This window comes from Ambystoma mexicanum, chromosome 9 (assembly GCF_040938575.1).
Source record: "Ambystoma mexicanum isolate Mex_15411 chromosome 9, UKY_AmexF1_1, whole genome shotgun sequence".
Taxonomy (NCBI): domain Eukaryota; kingdom Metazoa; phylum Chordata; class Amphibia; order Caudata; family Ambystomatidae; genus Ambystoma; species Ambystoma mexicanum.
In genome coordinates, this window is record NC_090931.1 from 1,025,818,747 (window position 1) to 1,025,835,701 (window position 16,955).

A 16,955-nucleotide genomic window follows, 5' to 3' on the forward strand; every position below is an offset into this window, starting at 1 on the left:
ACCCCTGGAGGATCTTACCTAGTTAAAACTTTAAGAAAGAGTTTCCAAATCAAGCCAATTTTCTGAGCTATTAGGATGTCCACATCTCATCAATTTCATTGTCCTCTAATGCTAGTTAACAGTGTGTTCAAATTATAAAAATGGCTAAAATGCAGAAGCAAAATGTATCCCATACTGAACTAATTTATCTAAAAGTAAATGGGAATTTCTAATGAGAACACTTATATTCTCATTGCCAATATGTCCCTCATCGTTGTCCTAGGAATTACAAGTGTGAAGACATCTCATCGTACTGCCAGTTCCCCCACTGCTCTCTTTTATTTATTTTTATGACCATACTCTTCTTTGCTGTATAAAGTCTCCTTTGACTAATAGCTCTTCCTGTTTCGTTTTCGGTCTGCTTGGATGGTGTTTCTCCAATACGCAATTACTAGGCTTTTATATATCAATACGAAGAATTAAGATCTCTCGTAGGACTTAATGGAACAATGCCATGGTTATAGGTCCATCGGCATATCCTCAGTGCATATGCTACAAGAGACAAGCTTGTCCTGGCTTTGCGGTCTCATGGGATAGGTTGTCGGTCCTCCCTGAGCTGCTGGACCTCTTCAGGGGGACTGGACTGCGATTCATCCCCCAAGCCAGGAGGTAATGAAGCTTGAAGAACAAAGGCAGTATTTTTATTTTGGACTTCATTTCCAAAGGAAGCGTGGCCACACAGGTTAACATGGCCACACAGGTTAAGAGGTGGCGTGCATTTCCTAGGTAATGTACCCTCACTGGCGGCTCTCAAGAACACTTAACGCTGTCTAGAATTATAGGAAATGCTGCCTAGAGAAATGGAAACCGGGGCAGCCTAGCCCCACTGCTTACTCATCAATCTGTCCGTCTACTTCCCTAAGGAAAGAATTAAAGGAAAGAATTGGAACTCTTTTGAGCATTACTTTAATAAACGTGTCTAGAAGGTGTTGCAGGAAGAAAGAAATGCAGACGCGAAACCTGACCTGAGAAGAGTTTGCAGAGGATTATCCCTGTATACAGCTTTTCTCTTCCTCTTTCCTCTGAATGCCCTACTTCTGAGGGTTCTTCACAAGCTTGGGAGGTTGAGCTTGACTGCCTCCTTTTGGCCCAGGAGATCATGCCCCCCTTCCTCCTCATGCTAATGACAGATCCTCCCATTCTATTTCCGAGGATATCATCCCCAGAGCTCACCCCTAATCCCTGATTGTACAGCAGTAACTGGCTCTGTATGGCATGGTCCTTGAGAGGGAGGCGGTAGTCAGGTTGGGCTTTTCAGGAGGGGTTTTGGCCTTCATCCAGGGGGAGGTGGAAGCCAACCTGTAATTCATATGATAAGCACGTAAGCACAGCGTTTGGGGGGTATTCTCAGCCCGGTGTAGGAAAAGAGGGGTTGTCACTTTGCTGTGTGGCCCACCAGACATCTCCCAATTTCTAGAGGCAGGGTTTGACCTCGGGTTGACACCCAAGTCTATCAGGTCCCAATGGGCAGCAATTAAGGCAGTAAGGCAGCCCCAGCTTGGTAACGAGCAAGACATGTCTGTAATAGAATGTTAAGGGGATTCAGAGTGAAACAGCCTCAAGTTTTGTCACTAGTCCCAACCTGGGGCCTGCCACTAGTATTGAAATCATTACAGGGTTTCCCTTTCCAGAGATCAAGTTTCTCATAGATAAGGAGTTGTTTTTAGTGGTCATCATTTCCACCAGGAGCGTTTAGCAAGCTTTGTGTGATGCTACGTGTGGCACCATTTTTAATGGTTACTCCAGAAGAAATCATTTGCATTTTGACCCAGCCTTTCACTTGGCTCAGGAAATAGTGGTTCTGGAGATGCCTGGGAAACATTCTCAGGCACAGGGTGAGGAAATATCAAGTTTGGATGTCATAAGGGCCCTGCAACCGTATGTGAAAAGGATAGCCTTCTTTTGGAAATCACAGAGCATGTTTGAAACATAAGGGATGGCAGGGAGGGGATGAAAAGCCTCCGTAATCTCCATCAAACTGTTGAAGTAAGTCCTCTCACTGGCATCATATGGCCTGGTGGGGTGCCTTTACTGGTGGAGGTCCAAGGACAGTCCAATTCGGAGGGTTCGCTACCTCATGGACAGATGCAAAAGGGCCACCATACATGGCATCTGTAGGGTAGCCATGTGGTCATCTCTGTCCCCTTTCATTTTACACTACAGGCTGCACTTACCGGTCCATGTTGACCAGGCCTTTGCACAAGCAGTGCTTCGAGTAGGTGTGCAGGACATGTGCAAGGACTTGAACTATACTGGTACAGGACGGAAAGAACCATAAGAAAGGCCTTCTCTGTTTATAGCCCCAGACTCTGGAACCTCCTCTTCCCTGTCACAAGATTTGCCCCTTCAGTGCTACATATCAGGAAGGCCCTGCTATTCAGGCAATGGCTCTGCTCCTCCCTAACGCCTGGGTACACAGACACTCCCCACCTAACCTGAGAATGGGAAATCTGATTTCTCTGGGTTATTTGTAGATCCCTCGCTGGCAATTTGCCTGCTCTATCCCTTCCTCGTTGTTAGCTCCCCACTCCTGTGTATCTTTGCTTCCCTCGCTGTGTACTTCCTCCTATGACTTATAAAATGCTCCATTAATTTCAGAAGCTAGGTTCTCACTCAATATATACCCTGATAATAATTATAACGATTAGCTGCTGCATGGAATTTGCTCAAATTAAACACAACAGTGGGTATGTGTTGGATGCTGGTTTCAGTGTCTCTTTCTTGGGGCGGATCGATCGATCTTTGGTATGCTTTAGAGTTGTAAGTACTGAGATGAGGAAAATCGACATTTGGGTAATTCTTTAATTAGTTACCGGTAATATTCAGTACTCCCAGTGCCACTCTTCCTCGTCTGTGTGAGCATTGATCCGGACAGTTGGCATTTTACAGCAAGAGCTATACCTGGGTGGGGGGAGTGGACATAACAAAAAAGGAAAAGAAGAGAGGAATGGAAAAAATTGTGGGATTATGAGATCTTTAGACTTGCAAGTACAGTAGGATTAGTGGTGATAAAGATTACTAATAAGGTATTATCAGGTGAAAGATGCTACTGTAACTCGGCAAAACTGTTGTGAGGTGTGCTAATCCACAATCAAATAAATACCATTTGAAAAGACCAACAATTCTATTGAACCTGCTAATTTCCTCAAATTTTGTAACACATGGGATCCCTAAATTGTTACCTATGTTACCTTTGTTTTCCCTCAGCTTTGACTAAATTTTATGAGTCATCATCTCTGCTGTCTATACAATGAAGTGCTCATTTAAGCTGATAACTACAAATTCACTTGTATGCGACTATTCAAAACACTTCAAGACCTCTAGTATTTTTCAACTGTTAATCTTAACTGGATATGGTAACACTGCTCTTATGTTCTGAGGATTAGCTTCTACTCTAAACCTGGGTCAAAATCACTGTACATTAAGTGGCCACATGATAATATTAAAACATGTAGTGTCTTAGTGGGTATCATGTAATTTCAAGTCTGATAAAATTATAGCAATCCTAGCACAACATACAACACATCACAGAAAATAATGCATTGTGGCAGGCCTGTTTATTCATCACACTCCAAAGATAAGATTGCAGGAGCCAGAGAGTGAATCCTAGCTACCAGAGCTTGACTCAAGGATCTCTAGGTAGTGGGTCCAGTTGATAAAGGACATAGGTCGTAAGTATTGGAAGGAAGAAGAGGGGTGTAAGCCACATTCTCACTGTAGCGTGGAAAATGTGTTTTTAATGTATTATTAGGGTATGTATTTGATTGCGGACCTAACTTCAGGAAGCAATGGAGTGCTTTACAATCATAGCGGAAAGAACAGGTCACGTTGGCCATTGCTTATGCATTGATGAGTCAATTGTTTTAAATACTGGGTGTCGGGTAGAATTCAATCCAGGACCTATACCCATCAACATTTTGTTAGGGCATTGGAGTTCAGCTTCCAAGTGAGACCCCCATCCACAACTTCAATCTTGTTCTGGCTTGCTCAGTGTCATCTGCAACAAGCCTCTTTGTGTACATGTGTACGGGGACATCAGCCTGATCAGCATTCTGGTATCCATTTGGGTGCATATAGAAATTAACATTAAATTACAATTAATTCCCTAGGATAAGCACAATAATAACAAGCTCTGAATGGATGCAACATAATTGTAACATCCTTCATGGATGATACCATTTGAATTTCGTCTAACCCTACATGCCCGTGTTTTTATATGGTACTTATGGCCAGATTCCACATGATTTTAAGCGCTGTAGTAATAACAGTTATGATCACTCAATTTAATGGCACTCAGTAAACTGCTCTTCAAATGATAAAGGGTGGAGTCATTCCTATTGGGGATACAGATTTACCAAGTGCAGACTTGGCCCATGTCGGAGGAAAGGACTTAACCTGTGAGCTATTTACCCAGCTGTTCATACACATATTACCTGGCTAATTTCTCCAGAATTGGATCTTCCATGGATTCACATGCTCTTTGAATATTCCCCGTCATTAGGCGCGAATCCGCAGTAACATTAAACTTTAAAACTGCTTGTCACTTTAAAACTGCTTGTCACATTAGTGCTCTATTTGAGTCATTTTGGGTCATACTGTCCACAGCCAATTAGACACGTCCCCTTCGCTCCATCCCTGGTGGCCACCTCACGTTAAGTGTTGGGAGTCCTCGAGAATTCTCTCTTCTACAATTTTGATGTTTTTTGTCTGTTTTTGATAGTTTACCCATCATATTTTCCGGTTTTGGTGCTGAATCGCTTCTCACCTACAGCACTGAAATCTCTGCCCATTCCACTGCCTCTGGAGTTCAGATCATCTGCCTGAGGCCTCCAGGAGTCCTGTGAAATGATAGACACGAAGAAGAAAAAGCTTTTTAAGGTCTCGAGGATCTTCATGAACAGTGCCTGTAGTGTCTGTATCCGGATCCCTTCTTGAACAACTGTACCATCTGCCAGTTGTGCTCATCCAAGACCAACAATGACCACCACCGCAGGTTAGTGGCCTGGTTGGATGAAGGTGCTGGAGCCTCTGACTCAGCCTCTCTCTGTAGTTATGGCTTTGCCAGGTACAGCAGACCCCTAGAGCACACTCCCTCTTCAAAGAGCTCGAGGCCCGACAATGAATGTTCCTGGGGGAAGAAGGCAAAAAGGGCACATGGATCACACGCTCGGGTTGCTCCTTCGTCGATAATATTGTTAATCGCTTCTTCTGCGCCTAAGGTCATGTTGACCACTTCGGCATCAAATACACCTTAGTTGACATCTTCATCATCCAAGCACTCTTCAGAAAAGTGACACTTGCCCATGACTACAGTTCCACCATCATCAACGACCCCATCGATGACACAACTTCGGCTCAAATCTTTGTTGATGACAAAATGCTCTTTCACTATTACCAACCCATCGATGACTCCATCGACCACCTGGTCGACGACCAAGGCAACTACGTCAACTAGCAAAACTATTGCTTCTGACCTGTTGACCACTTTGAAGATGACCAAATCTTTGACGTAATTGTTTTACAGACCTACGCCATCACTAAGCACATCTACATCGTCAGTGACAACTATACAGAGGCGCTTCATCTCCACGTTTCCAAAGGGAGTTTCTGTGGACAGGGCTGTCCAGTCTGCATTATCATACCTCCCCAGGCTAACTCATGTTCAACCACTGTTTTCACTGGCTCTTTACACAGCACCTGCAGTTCCCCGTCCATCCATGGACCCTGATGCACAGCTACTGCAACAGGGTGCTTATTCAGACATGGATGTTTCATAGGTAGTGTTCTCAGAAAAGGAGGAAGGAGAAGCTGCGCACCTGATTGCTAGCATGCCTCCTCCAGCAAGACAAGGCCTTCCTATACCTCAAGGTCCGACTCAAGCTAGTGCAGTGGCACCTTAACCTTCTCCAAGGCCTCTTGTCCCAAAGGACATACCTGCAGGCTCGAGAGGCATGTCTATAGATATACTATCCACAGTACAGACACTAGTTTCTGAACTCCAACATCGATTTATGGCTACACCGTTGCAGCCTTCAGTGCTACCCTGTGAGTTCCCTACAAGGGAAGGCCTAGCTCCTCCTCCACCTTTGGGACCTTTTCCAAGGGCTCCACATTTACCACCAGTCACCCTCAAAGATACTGACACCAACGGTGATGAATATCCATCAGATGGTTCCCCAGGCACCCGCTCCACAAACGAGTTTGAAGATCTTGTGCCAGGTGACGGTGAGCCAGCAGAGCTACCGCCAAGAGAGTTGCCCCAGATGAGATTGGTTCCTTCCATGCCTGCCTGAAATGAGCTAAAAAGCTCATTGACCTTCTGAAGAACAGAATGAGGGTTTCCTTTATCAGCAACAGGAATCTTCCATGAAGTCAATGTTTGCCATCCCAGTGCTGGAAGATATCTGGGAGGATAGCCTCCTTGTATGCAAAATCCCATTTTCAGCACCCATTACGAAGGACCGCTGTGAGAAAAGTACAAGATCCCAGATTCAGCACCCAAATGCATGCGCACACAACCCTACTAAGACTCCTGCAGCAGCCCGTAAGCATTCTGCCAATCCCTCCTCTCTCTGTATGGGGTCGCCAGACAAAGAGGGAAAACAGACGCTTTTGGAAAGAGAGTCATCTCTACAGCGCGACGACCATTAAAGCGTCTAATGCTAATGTATTCTCTCCCACTATGACCGTGAACTATGGTTCAAACTGGGATCGATACTACATTTTTGTCCCAGATGACAAGCGGGATGAGGCACTGACATTGCTGCATGTAGGGGAAGCGGCATCAGAGCATGCCATCTCCATTGCCATGGACACTGTGGAGACTGGAGTCTGACAGATGGGTTATGGGGCAGTGTTACGCCGCCATGGATGTTTGACAGCCACCAACTTTCAGCTGGAGATACAGTCAAAAGTAGTGGATATGCCTTTTGACAGCACTGACCTCTTTGGAAAGAAGGTGGATGAGACACTGCAAGCCATCAAGACAGACACAGAAATGACCCGTTCACTTTGGACTCTATAGCAATGCCACCAGTCTTTTTGCTCAGGTAAAACAAGGTTTTCAAGGGCTTTGAGGGACTGTAGGTCCTCATATCGTCCACATAGTCCCGCACCAATGCCACCCAGGAAGATTATAAATGAAGATCTCATTCATATAGAGGAAACCAGCAACAATGCAGAGCTCCTCCAGAAGTCAAGTACCAAAAGATGTGTGACAAAGCCACGGCGCGACACCCCAGTAGGGGGCGGCTTACCAACTTTGTTACACAGTGGAACAACATCACCTCTGACAAATGGGTGTTGTCCATCATTCAGCCGGGCCATACCCTAGAGTTCATGTGGAAAGTACCTCCATTCCACCCATCCCAAATACAGAGAAACACCAATCCTTGCTCTTCAAAGACCTACTGTCCCTCCTAAGGAACCACACCTCCAGGGCTCCAGAGTGCACTCCAGATACTTTCTGATCAAAATAAAGTCAGGAGGATGGAGACCCATTTTAGACCTCAGGACACTCAACAAATTCATCTAATCTGTATTGTGACGCTACAGCATATCCTAGACCAACTAAAAGAAGTGGATTTCCTCTCCTCTCTAGACTTAGGGGATGCTTATTTCCATATCCCCATTCATCGGTGCCAAAGACGTTTCCTCCACTTCCAAGTTCAAGGAAAACAACTCCTATTCAAGGCCCTGCACTTTGGATTAAAGTCAGTGGCAAGAATGTTCACAAAATGCCTAGCTCCAGTGGCTACCCACCTCTGTCAATCAGGCGTTCACGTTTACCCATATCTGGACGACTGACTGGTTCGCAATGCATCTCTACCACTGGCGACGTAACACACCAAAGATACCATCTAGTGTAAAACATCTCTGGGGTTCTCAGTGAACTTTGCAAAGTCATGCTTACAGCCTGCTCAAGACTCGCTGTTCTTGGGCTCACACCTCAACACTCTTGCATGCTTTGCCACCCTGGGAGGAGAAGGTGAAGACTATATTGCACAAGGTGAACCAACTGTCGGGACTACCGGTCACATCAGTCCACTCCCTAAATTCTCTCCTGGGAATGATGTCATCTTGCATCCCATTAATCCCTCACTGAAGGCTCCAGATGAGGCCTCGTCAAGACACCCGTTGGCAGCAAATATCAGGATTCTGGGAAGATGAGCTTCGCCTCACGCAATGCTTTCGTCAAGCTCACTTATAGTGGAGTCATCATCCCAACCGCACTTAAGGGCCCCCCTTTTGCCTTCCAGCGCATCAGGTCACAGTTACCATGAATGCATCGCTGGACAGTTGGTGAGCCAACACAGGACAGTTCCACGCCAGGGGCTTGTGATTGACAGGAGAAAAAACCCCTCACATCAATGTCCTGGAGTTGAGGGCAGTGTTCTGGGCCCTGAAATCCCTAAGGCCCCAGCTGCAAGACACGGGGGTCCGCATCTTCACAGAAACAAAACCACCATGTTCTATATCTGCAAACAGGGGGTGGAGGGCACTCTCCCATTCTGTCTGAAGAAGTGCAGGCACTGTGGAAATGGGCTCTGGCACAGGGAATGTTTCTGATTCCCTTCCATCTACCAAGGATCCACAATACGATGGCAGATTGGCTCAGCAGGGAGCTCTGGCCCTGCCACAAATGGGAACTTTACCAGAACCAAACTCTCCATCTTTTTGCCAAGTGGGGGCCCCTGTAAATTGACCTGTCTGCTATAGCGACCAACAAAATAAGTAGCACGTTTTGTGAGTTGTTTTCCCTAGAAGGGGACCCTGGGGGATGCATTCTCATTCCACTGGAAGGGACTATTTCTTTACGCTTTCCCACCAATCCCACCGCTACCTCGAATGCTCAGTACACTTAAATAGAACAATGATCCTGGTGGCCCCAGCATGGCTGCTGCACATTTGGTACTCGCCACTCAGTGGATCTGTACGTCAGATTACCTCCTCTCTCTGACCTGCTCTCCAGAGATGCCAGGTAAGTTCTGCATCACAATCCAGTATCCCTCAACTTGATGGCTTGGCTCCTGCAGTCCTAGAATATGGTAGCATTGTGCTGCCTCCAGCCTGCTAATGAAGCCTAGGACAGGGCAACATCTCCATCTACACTGTCCTGCTATACGAGTAAGTGGAAAGATTTTACCATATGGTGTGCAATTCAATGCCTAGATCTGGTACACATTTAAGCTGCTCAACACTTGCCATACCTCCACTTTTTACCAAAAGCTAGCTTGGCACACTCATCTATCAAGGTGCATTTGGGAGCCATTTCACGCACATGCGTACCTCTAATTAGCTTTCCCTCAGGTTGCATAAGTAGGTGAAGGAATTCCTCAAGGGATTGTTTCGGGTTTTTCCCCCGGTTACAGTCCCTGCTCTAGTTTAGAAACTCAATTCGATCCTTTCAAAGCTAATGGGACCATCATTCACGCTTCTTCACACAGCTGCTTTTAAATTTCTCTCCTGGAAGATGGCATTCTTAGTTGCCATAATTTAAGCCAGATGAATAGGTGAACTGCAAGCACTCTCCTTCAAACCTCCCTACTTTAGTTTTTACCAGTTTCTGGTGATTCTGCACATGAACCCTTCCTTCATGCTGAAGGTCCCATGAGCATTCCACCTGAATGACCTCTGATTCTAAAAGTGTTCTTAGGCTCTTCCTCATCTCCCTTACATTCTCTAGATGTTGCACGGGCCCTCAAGTTCTTTGTGGCCCACACAAGGGAATTACAAAAGTCATCTTAACTGTTTGTTGCTTTCGGACATAGCAGCAAGGGCAACGCCCTTTCAAAGTCTTTCATTGCAAAATGGATGTCGGCGTGCATTTCCCACTGCCATTGTCTGGCCAACAGGCCCCTTCCAGGAAGACGAAGAGCACACTCAACGAGAGCCGTGGCTTCTACTGCAGCATTTCTGTCCGGTGTCCCCCCTGATTGACATCTGCAAGGCAGACTCATGGAGGTCTGTCCATACCTTCACAAGGTTCTACTGCGTCGATAGTCATTGCAAAAGGGAAACCCCACTCTGCCTGATCTTGGCTCATACTGACACGTTACGTGTGCTGCCAAATCTGAAGATGGCCACCAGGGGCGGAGTTAAGGGGACCGGTCTAATTGGTTGTGGGTAGTGTGACCAAAAATTACTCTAATAGAGCACTAAAGTGATGAGCAGTTTTAAAGTTTAAAGGTAAACTGCTTTAATGTTACTGGGGATTCCCAGCCTGATGACAGGGAATATTCAAAGAGCATGTGAATCCATGAAAGATACCAATGCTGGAGAACAGGATTTACAGATAGGAAACTTATTCCAAATTGCTCATTACACAGACATGCTCTAACGTTCCCAAGGCAAAGGAGGCACTTTCTTGCTCTGATTCCAAATAAATCTGAAACGCTTTGAAATATAGAAGCAACTATTAGAAACACATACACACTGAAATTACCTCTGTCTGAAGACTATTCATGAAATTGCTGCATTTCACAACATATTTGATTTGATTTGAGGAATGTGTAAGGTGCTCAAAACGGCCCAAACCATATAATGGCGCAGATGACGTCAGCTAAAACAAATTACCACAATTGTATTAGTACCTGCATTCAATCCAAGAAGTCAACGATTCTATCAAGCCCACGGTATCTAAAAATGTATTTTTAAAAAAAACGTTTTCAGGGCCTTACAGAACTTAGCCAACGAGGTCAGGGTCCTAATTTCCCTGGGTAGACTGTTCCAAAGTTTGGGACCAAACACAAAAAATCTTCTGCCCCCTCTAGACCAGTAAGACTGGAAGTAAAGATGTGGGAAAATAGAACAATATCTCCATATGGATTGTAATATTTCTGAGGGAGAAAAATAATGTTGTCTGTCTGCCACTGTTGCAGGCTTCATCTTGACACACGACTATGATTATAAAAGAACCCTTGGAACACTCCAGCTACAAGTTGGGTTTTTCTTAGTGATATACCTGTCACACTGATACTAGATTCTGGGTAAAAACCTTTGATAAAACGAAGTACAATATTAAATCATAGGGTACCTGATTATGTTGGTGCTAGCCAAACACATAACATGGATATGCTTTCATAATAAATATGATTATGACTTTGATCTTGAATGGAAAAGGAACATGGTGGTGAACTATGAGCCACCATATTTTCTACGATATGACACATTTTGCCATTAGAAATAAAGACAGTGTTGCCAGTTAACAAGGTCTTTTACAGCAATTCATGCCACCTTGGTGGAGCCTTGGTGTTCCTGGCAGAGCACCCCAAGGGATTTCTCTGGGTGTTTTGGAGCTTTGCAGCAGACCCTCCTCGGACCCTCTTAACCTGATCTGATAAATATTCCTACTCTCTCTTAAGAGGATTTGGAACCACAATTGACAGGCACTGCATCTCAGGTACTCTAGGGAGAAGTATCTCCCTAGACATATCTGTTCAATTCTCCTTACAGTCACAATGTTCACAATGTTGTGTAAGGTGTATCACAACCAGTCTGGGAAGTTTTCTTTAGCACTGAACAGTACCCTTTGAAAGAAAGGCTTGTGTTCTGCAGAGTTTGCCTGCACCTTGTAAAGGCTTAAGGTTTGTGATCTTCAATTGGCATTCTGAAATTGAATCATGATAGGAGATTACTGCAGTTCTCCAGTCCCTCGGTTGCAAATGCCAATGGAAGAAACTAACTGTGTAAGCAAGGGGGCATCCAATGAACTTAAAAGATGCCTCTCGCTTTCTGTTTCGGAGAGATTTTATATTACTTCTATATTACTTCCTCTGGTCTGCTTGCTCCATTAGAAAATGTGAAGTTTGGTGAGGAAAATGTGTCCTTACTCCATCGCAATTCTCATCTGTGTTTGAAATCCAGGTTTCTCCCAATTCCTTATGTGCTCCAGAACGCAGGGAACCCCCATTCTTTAACAGCAGGTGTCTGCTCAGCAAGGCTCAGGGAATAGTAAAAGTATGCCCGTATGTGGACAATTACAAGGCACAGCCCCGGTGGTACTGCATAAGTTCATAGCCAAACCGAATACACATATCAGACAATGTCTGGGGAAACATATATGTCTTAAAAAGATCACAACTCCATTTAAGAAAAATTTTCTTTAAATGACAATTGCAGTTTTTTCATCAATGAAATTTGATCACCTATGTTTTTGAAAATATAAGTAGCCACCCTGTTTTTCCTTTACTTAAACAGATGTATGTGTAGTGTACACCATCGAAACTGGTCCAGAAGATCCAAACTAAATGTATTGTGCCCTATCTTTACTTTTAGATATAGAAATGTGAAACTTTATCGCGTGAGTAACCGTTTCGAGGATAAGGTATATGTTTAAAACAAAAACACATTAGTCTTCCCGAGATCAAAAGCAAGGTGACAAACAAGCGAAAAATCACAATGCTGAGAAGGTGAGGGACAGATTTCCAACATCCCTAAGGATAAAAGAATGCCCACTTCCATCTTCCATTGTCCCTTCCTCCCTTCAGCAAATCACACAGAAACTACATACCTTGCCACTGATATGCTCACCTGCCACCCTTTTCCTCCACATCAACATGTATTTGTAGAGAGCAAGAAATGCATTTGAAAATACCTCTGCAAAGTCTGAAAGTCCAATATGAAGGCAATTTGTTGCAAAGAAAGGAGAGAAATCATCACTGAATTATGTCCTACGACAACTGTATCTATTTCCACTGAGAGGGATTAGGTACAATCAGTATAGCAGCAATGTCTTCTTGAGCTAGGTTAAATATATGTTAAGTATGCTAGTTGCTTCAGTTAAAAGTAAAACCCAAAGAATTAAGTATCTGTATTTTCTCTTCTCTTGGCAGCCATCATTTGATCAGTCAATCCACTGTCATGAACCATTCTTTGCAAGTTATGCCCTGCAATTGTCAAATTGTTTTAATTTATATTTATATATCAACAGGTATCTATTTTTTATAGTCCACCCATTGTACAGTCTGACTACATTATACAAGGTTTTCTTTTGTTCTTTTACTTTAAATTTCCCTCATTTTTTCCATTTAGATATTTTCGTCATCCCATAATTTGTGTTAGTTCATCCCATTTGTGCTTTGCTCTAATCCTTTAAGTGGGTAGATTGTGATAGTTGTCCACCTGCATTTAGCATGAATGGTACTTGTTGTTGATGAAATATTGTCACTTTTTCCTACTTGACTGCCGTCTCATATACTTCTTCTGCCATGTTTTGCATTAGGTGGTTGTAAATGCCCTGGTAGGAGCCATCCCATCCATTATGAACGTGCTTCTGGTGTGTCTCATATTTTGGCTAATTTTCAGTATCATGGGAGTAAACATGTTTTCTGGCAAGTACTATTATTGTGTGAACACCACAACAGATGTGATGTTCACAGAAACCGAAGTCAACAATAAAACTGAATGTGAAGCACTGATGCAACAAAATAAATCGGCCCGATGGAAAAATGTCAAAGTGAACTTCGATAACGTAGGATTCGGATACCTTGCACTTCTCCAAGTGGTAAGTTGTCACAGTTTAAAACGCTACTTGCTCTGTTTCAGTCTGTTCTTATTTCGTAATTTGCTCTCTCTTAATTCATCATGTGTTTACAGCTTAACATGTCTGTTTCAGTGAGTGAACAACACTAATAAATGATTCACTCATTATAATCTCTAATCCCTGTAAATTGAGTTGGAAAATATGACTTCTGCGGCATGAAACCTTTGGTTATTGTGCTCCTAATGCATGATTTCTATTCCCTGGGACTGATATACAAAATCACTTTTAAATGGGAAAAGCTGATTGAAAAAGGCTTTGTTTGACATAAACTGCATGGTTTTACCAATGGAGGGATTTCACTAAATGGGTTTTGCTTACATGTATTAATCTACCTTTGGTGGAATCAAACACTCCAATTCATCATTTAATGCATCAGCCTTTCTTTCTACCCTGATCCAGCATCAAAATTCCACAATTTGTTACTGGGTTGCTGTGTCTATTGATGCTGTTTCTTGATTTGGAATGTACAGATAAACAACATGTTAGTGAGTCGCTCCATGAATTCCCTGTACTGTTCACTGCTTTTCAACATTCAAATAGTTTACAAAAAAGTCTACTTTTCCTCCAGAGAAAAAATGTAACTTGACTTCCTTAGATATCTACTTTGTGTCATGTTCACAATGTATCCGGAATGTGTAATATTGTTATTCATTGGCCTCTCTGGAAGAAGGACGATCATCCTAAATCGCCACACAAACTTCTATGCTGACAGAAAAATATGATAGCCTCTTCACCGGCTCAATCATTTACTGTCATTAAGCAACATATAAAGACAAGGCTAATCAAGAACACAAGTTTGAAGTGGGGTTAAAGTCCACTGGGAGTGTTCATTGGGGTCCACACCACGGCCGCTCTATGTAGATAAGAATCTATTCCATAATGGTGGTCAGACCGTGAGCTAATTTGCTTCTTCCTTTTGCTCATTGGACCCTGGAACTCGACCCTTCTATGCCGCCACCCCCCATGCCAGCAAACGAATATTTGCAGTGGGAAGCCCTTAGGCATATCTGCCTGCACATCTATACTACTGAATAGAGATTCAGCCAAGGTGCACACTTCCCATCAGCTGTGTGTACACACACTCAGCTGACTGTGACACCACGGATATTCCTGTGGACAGGTTTTCATTCTTATCTAACTCTGACCTTCATGGCCACCTCAGAACTACTTAATCTGTGCCACCCCTCAAATTTACCAATCAATCCCAACAAGTGAGATAGTTAGATGAAAATTCTGCTGCCTCAATGTGAGGTCCGCCAGCTATTAAAAAGACGGTTATGCATGACATGCATCATAACATTGATCTGCCTTGCCTTATTTTGACGTAGTTCACTAACATCTGTTGGTTGTTTACACATTTTCATTTATTTTCAATGTATTTATTGTTTAATTTTACATGAATGGCCTTATATTGTCTTTTGATATATTGTATTGCTGCTTTTGAAGCTAATGCTCATTACAAGGCTGATGTTAACCAGGTCCCCGAATTGTATCAGGTGGTAAAGGCCTGGGTGGGGCCCAAGCTAATTGGCTAGAACATCCTGGGCCATTTCCACCCAGTACAGATTGAGAAACTAGTTATTATTGCTATTAGCACCCCGGGTTAACTTCTTGGGCTGCTAGTAGCAATGTTATTTGGTTGAATCAATGGGTTGCATACTCACAGCGACCTGTTGATTCACGCAAACCCTCACCCCAAGATGGCCACAAGGGAAATGGAAAGCAGGGCTCCATGCAGAACCGCTCTTCCATTTCCATGGTGCCACTTCAATTTTCAGCACACTAAATAGCCTAATGTGCATGGAAACTCTGTCTTAATAAACATCTGCATGCCTGTGAAACACATAATTGATGTCTTAGGTTCCTGTACCATTCCTTTGATAATTCGCTGCATATGATTTCCCAAGTAATATAGAAAGCCTGCCTGCATATCGAATCAAGAGTCTCACACACAGAATGAAAGTTTATAACCTTTGGCGTTAGTGAAACATAGCCATTGATGATCCCATGAAATATGTGGACACCTGCCATTTCAGATGACATGGCAACCGTTGTGTGCCTAAAGGCGTAACTGATAAAAGGCACAGTGTCTGCTTCTGTTGGCTGGCCACTCTCACATACATGTCCCGAATCTTTCTCATGCGCCACTCCTCATGCAGTCCATTGGTAACACTAATGCTCATGGCCAGGCAGAAAATAAAGGCAAGGTTTACGAATTGCTCGGAACGTTCTTATGTTTTCACTGCCAAAGAGTCTATAGTCCAGATCACCACATATATTCCGCATTAGCATTGACGCGTGCAGATAGCGATGCCACTGCTAGTGCAGGCAGTTTGTGATTGTAGCCCTGTTTCCAAACTTAAGGCATATTCCCCTCCACAATCACCATTGGGACTGCCTCTACACATAGAAGGACTGCCAAAGAAAAGAGTGTGTCTACGTCCCTTGCTAAAAAGGCGTGTGTGTGTGTCAACATAATACATTAATGTTCTTGCTGACACACCCCTCACTCACAATGATAATGTCTGAATTGGAAAATGTGTCTGTAATGAATTGACTTCTGCCCTGCAGGAGTACAAGGATGAGCAGAGGCTAAAGCACCTACTCTGCCCTCACACCTCTACAAACCAAGAGCCAATGCAATCATAAAGGTGAAACAGGCACAATTAAGAGGTATACATCCTTTGTCTTTTGTGGTAACGTGCGCCGAGGGAAGGCTAAGAGGGGTGTGAATGTAGTTCAGTAGCAACCCAAGAAGTATAACAGTCCAAAATAAAGGAATGTCCAATCAAGGTTCTATAAAAAATATATACACTTTAATTAAACACCATATACAATAACAACTAACTAGAAACACACTACCCACCCCTGAGGGAAAACATAGCATAAGGAAAGATAACAAGATGCAGAACTCTGGGTAATGAATTAGAGGTGAAAGGCAAGTAATCAACAACATGTTTTTTTAAAGGATATGTTCTTGGGTGCAACAGGGATAAAAGTGACCTAACCAGTGTCTAGGGCCCATAATAATAATAATAATAATAATAATAAATGGATGAAGGTGGTGCTGTTAGCAGTCAATAGTGCCTTTTTTCAGTTCTTGGCCCTGCAGCACCGAATCATACTTCTCAGTGGTGTGCGAGCAATTTAAAGATCAGGTGAGTGCAAAAGGCATCACCAAAGGTACTTGGAGGTTCGGAAGTGTTGAAAGGTTCTTGAAAACAGCTCCAAGTAGTTCAACAGAAAAAACTCTAGGATCCCGGCTGTCTTGACTGTCTGCTGTGAGTCCCAATTCAGGGGCTCAGGGACAAAATTAGTCATTTGCTCATGCTCCCACACACGGGGGAGCTGGAACACAACAGCAGGGGTCCGT

At 43.6% G+C, this 16,955-nt stretch overlaps 1 protein-coding gene across 7 annotated transcripts in view; it reads left to right on the top strand.

Annotated features, from left to right (window-relative positions):
* LOC138488904 (sodium channel protein type 2 subunit alpha-like) overlaps positions 1-16,955 on the top strand; it is a 1,014,718-nt gene that overhangs the window by 787,634 nt on the left and 210,129 nt on the right. For all 7 annotated transcript variants that reach the window (XM_069616299.1, XM_069616302.1, XM_069616297.1 and 4 more), the window contains exon 22: positions 13,262-13,543. In XM_069616299.1, coding sequence (XP_069472400.1) covers positions 13,262-13,543 — 282 coding nt within the window. The remainder of the gene's footprint in view (positions 1-13,261; positions 13,544-16,955) is intronic.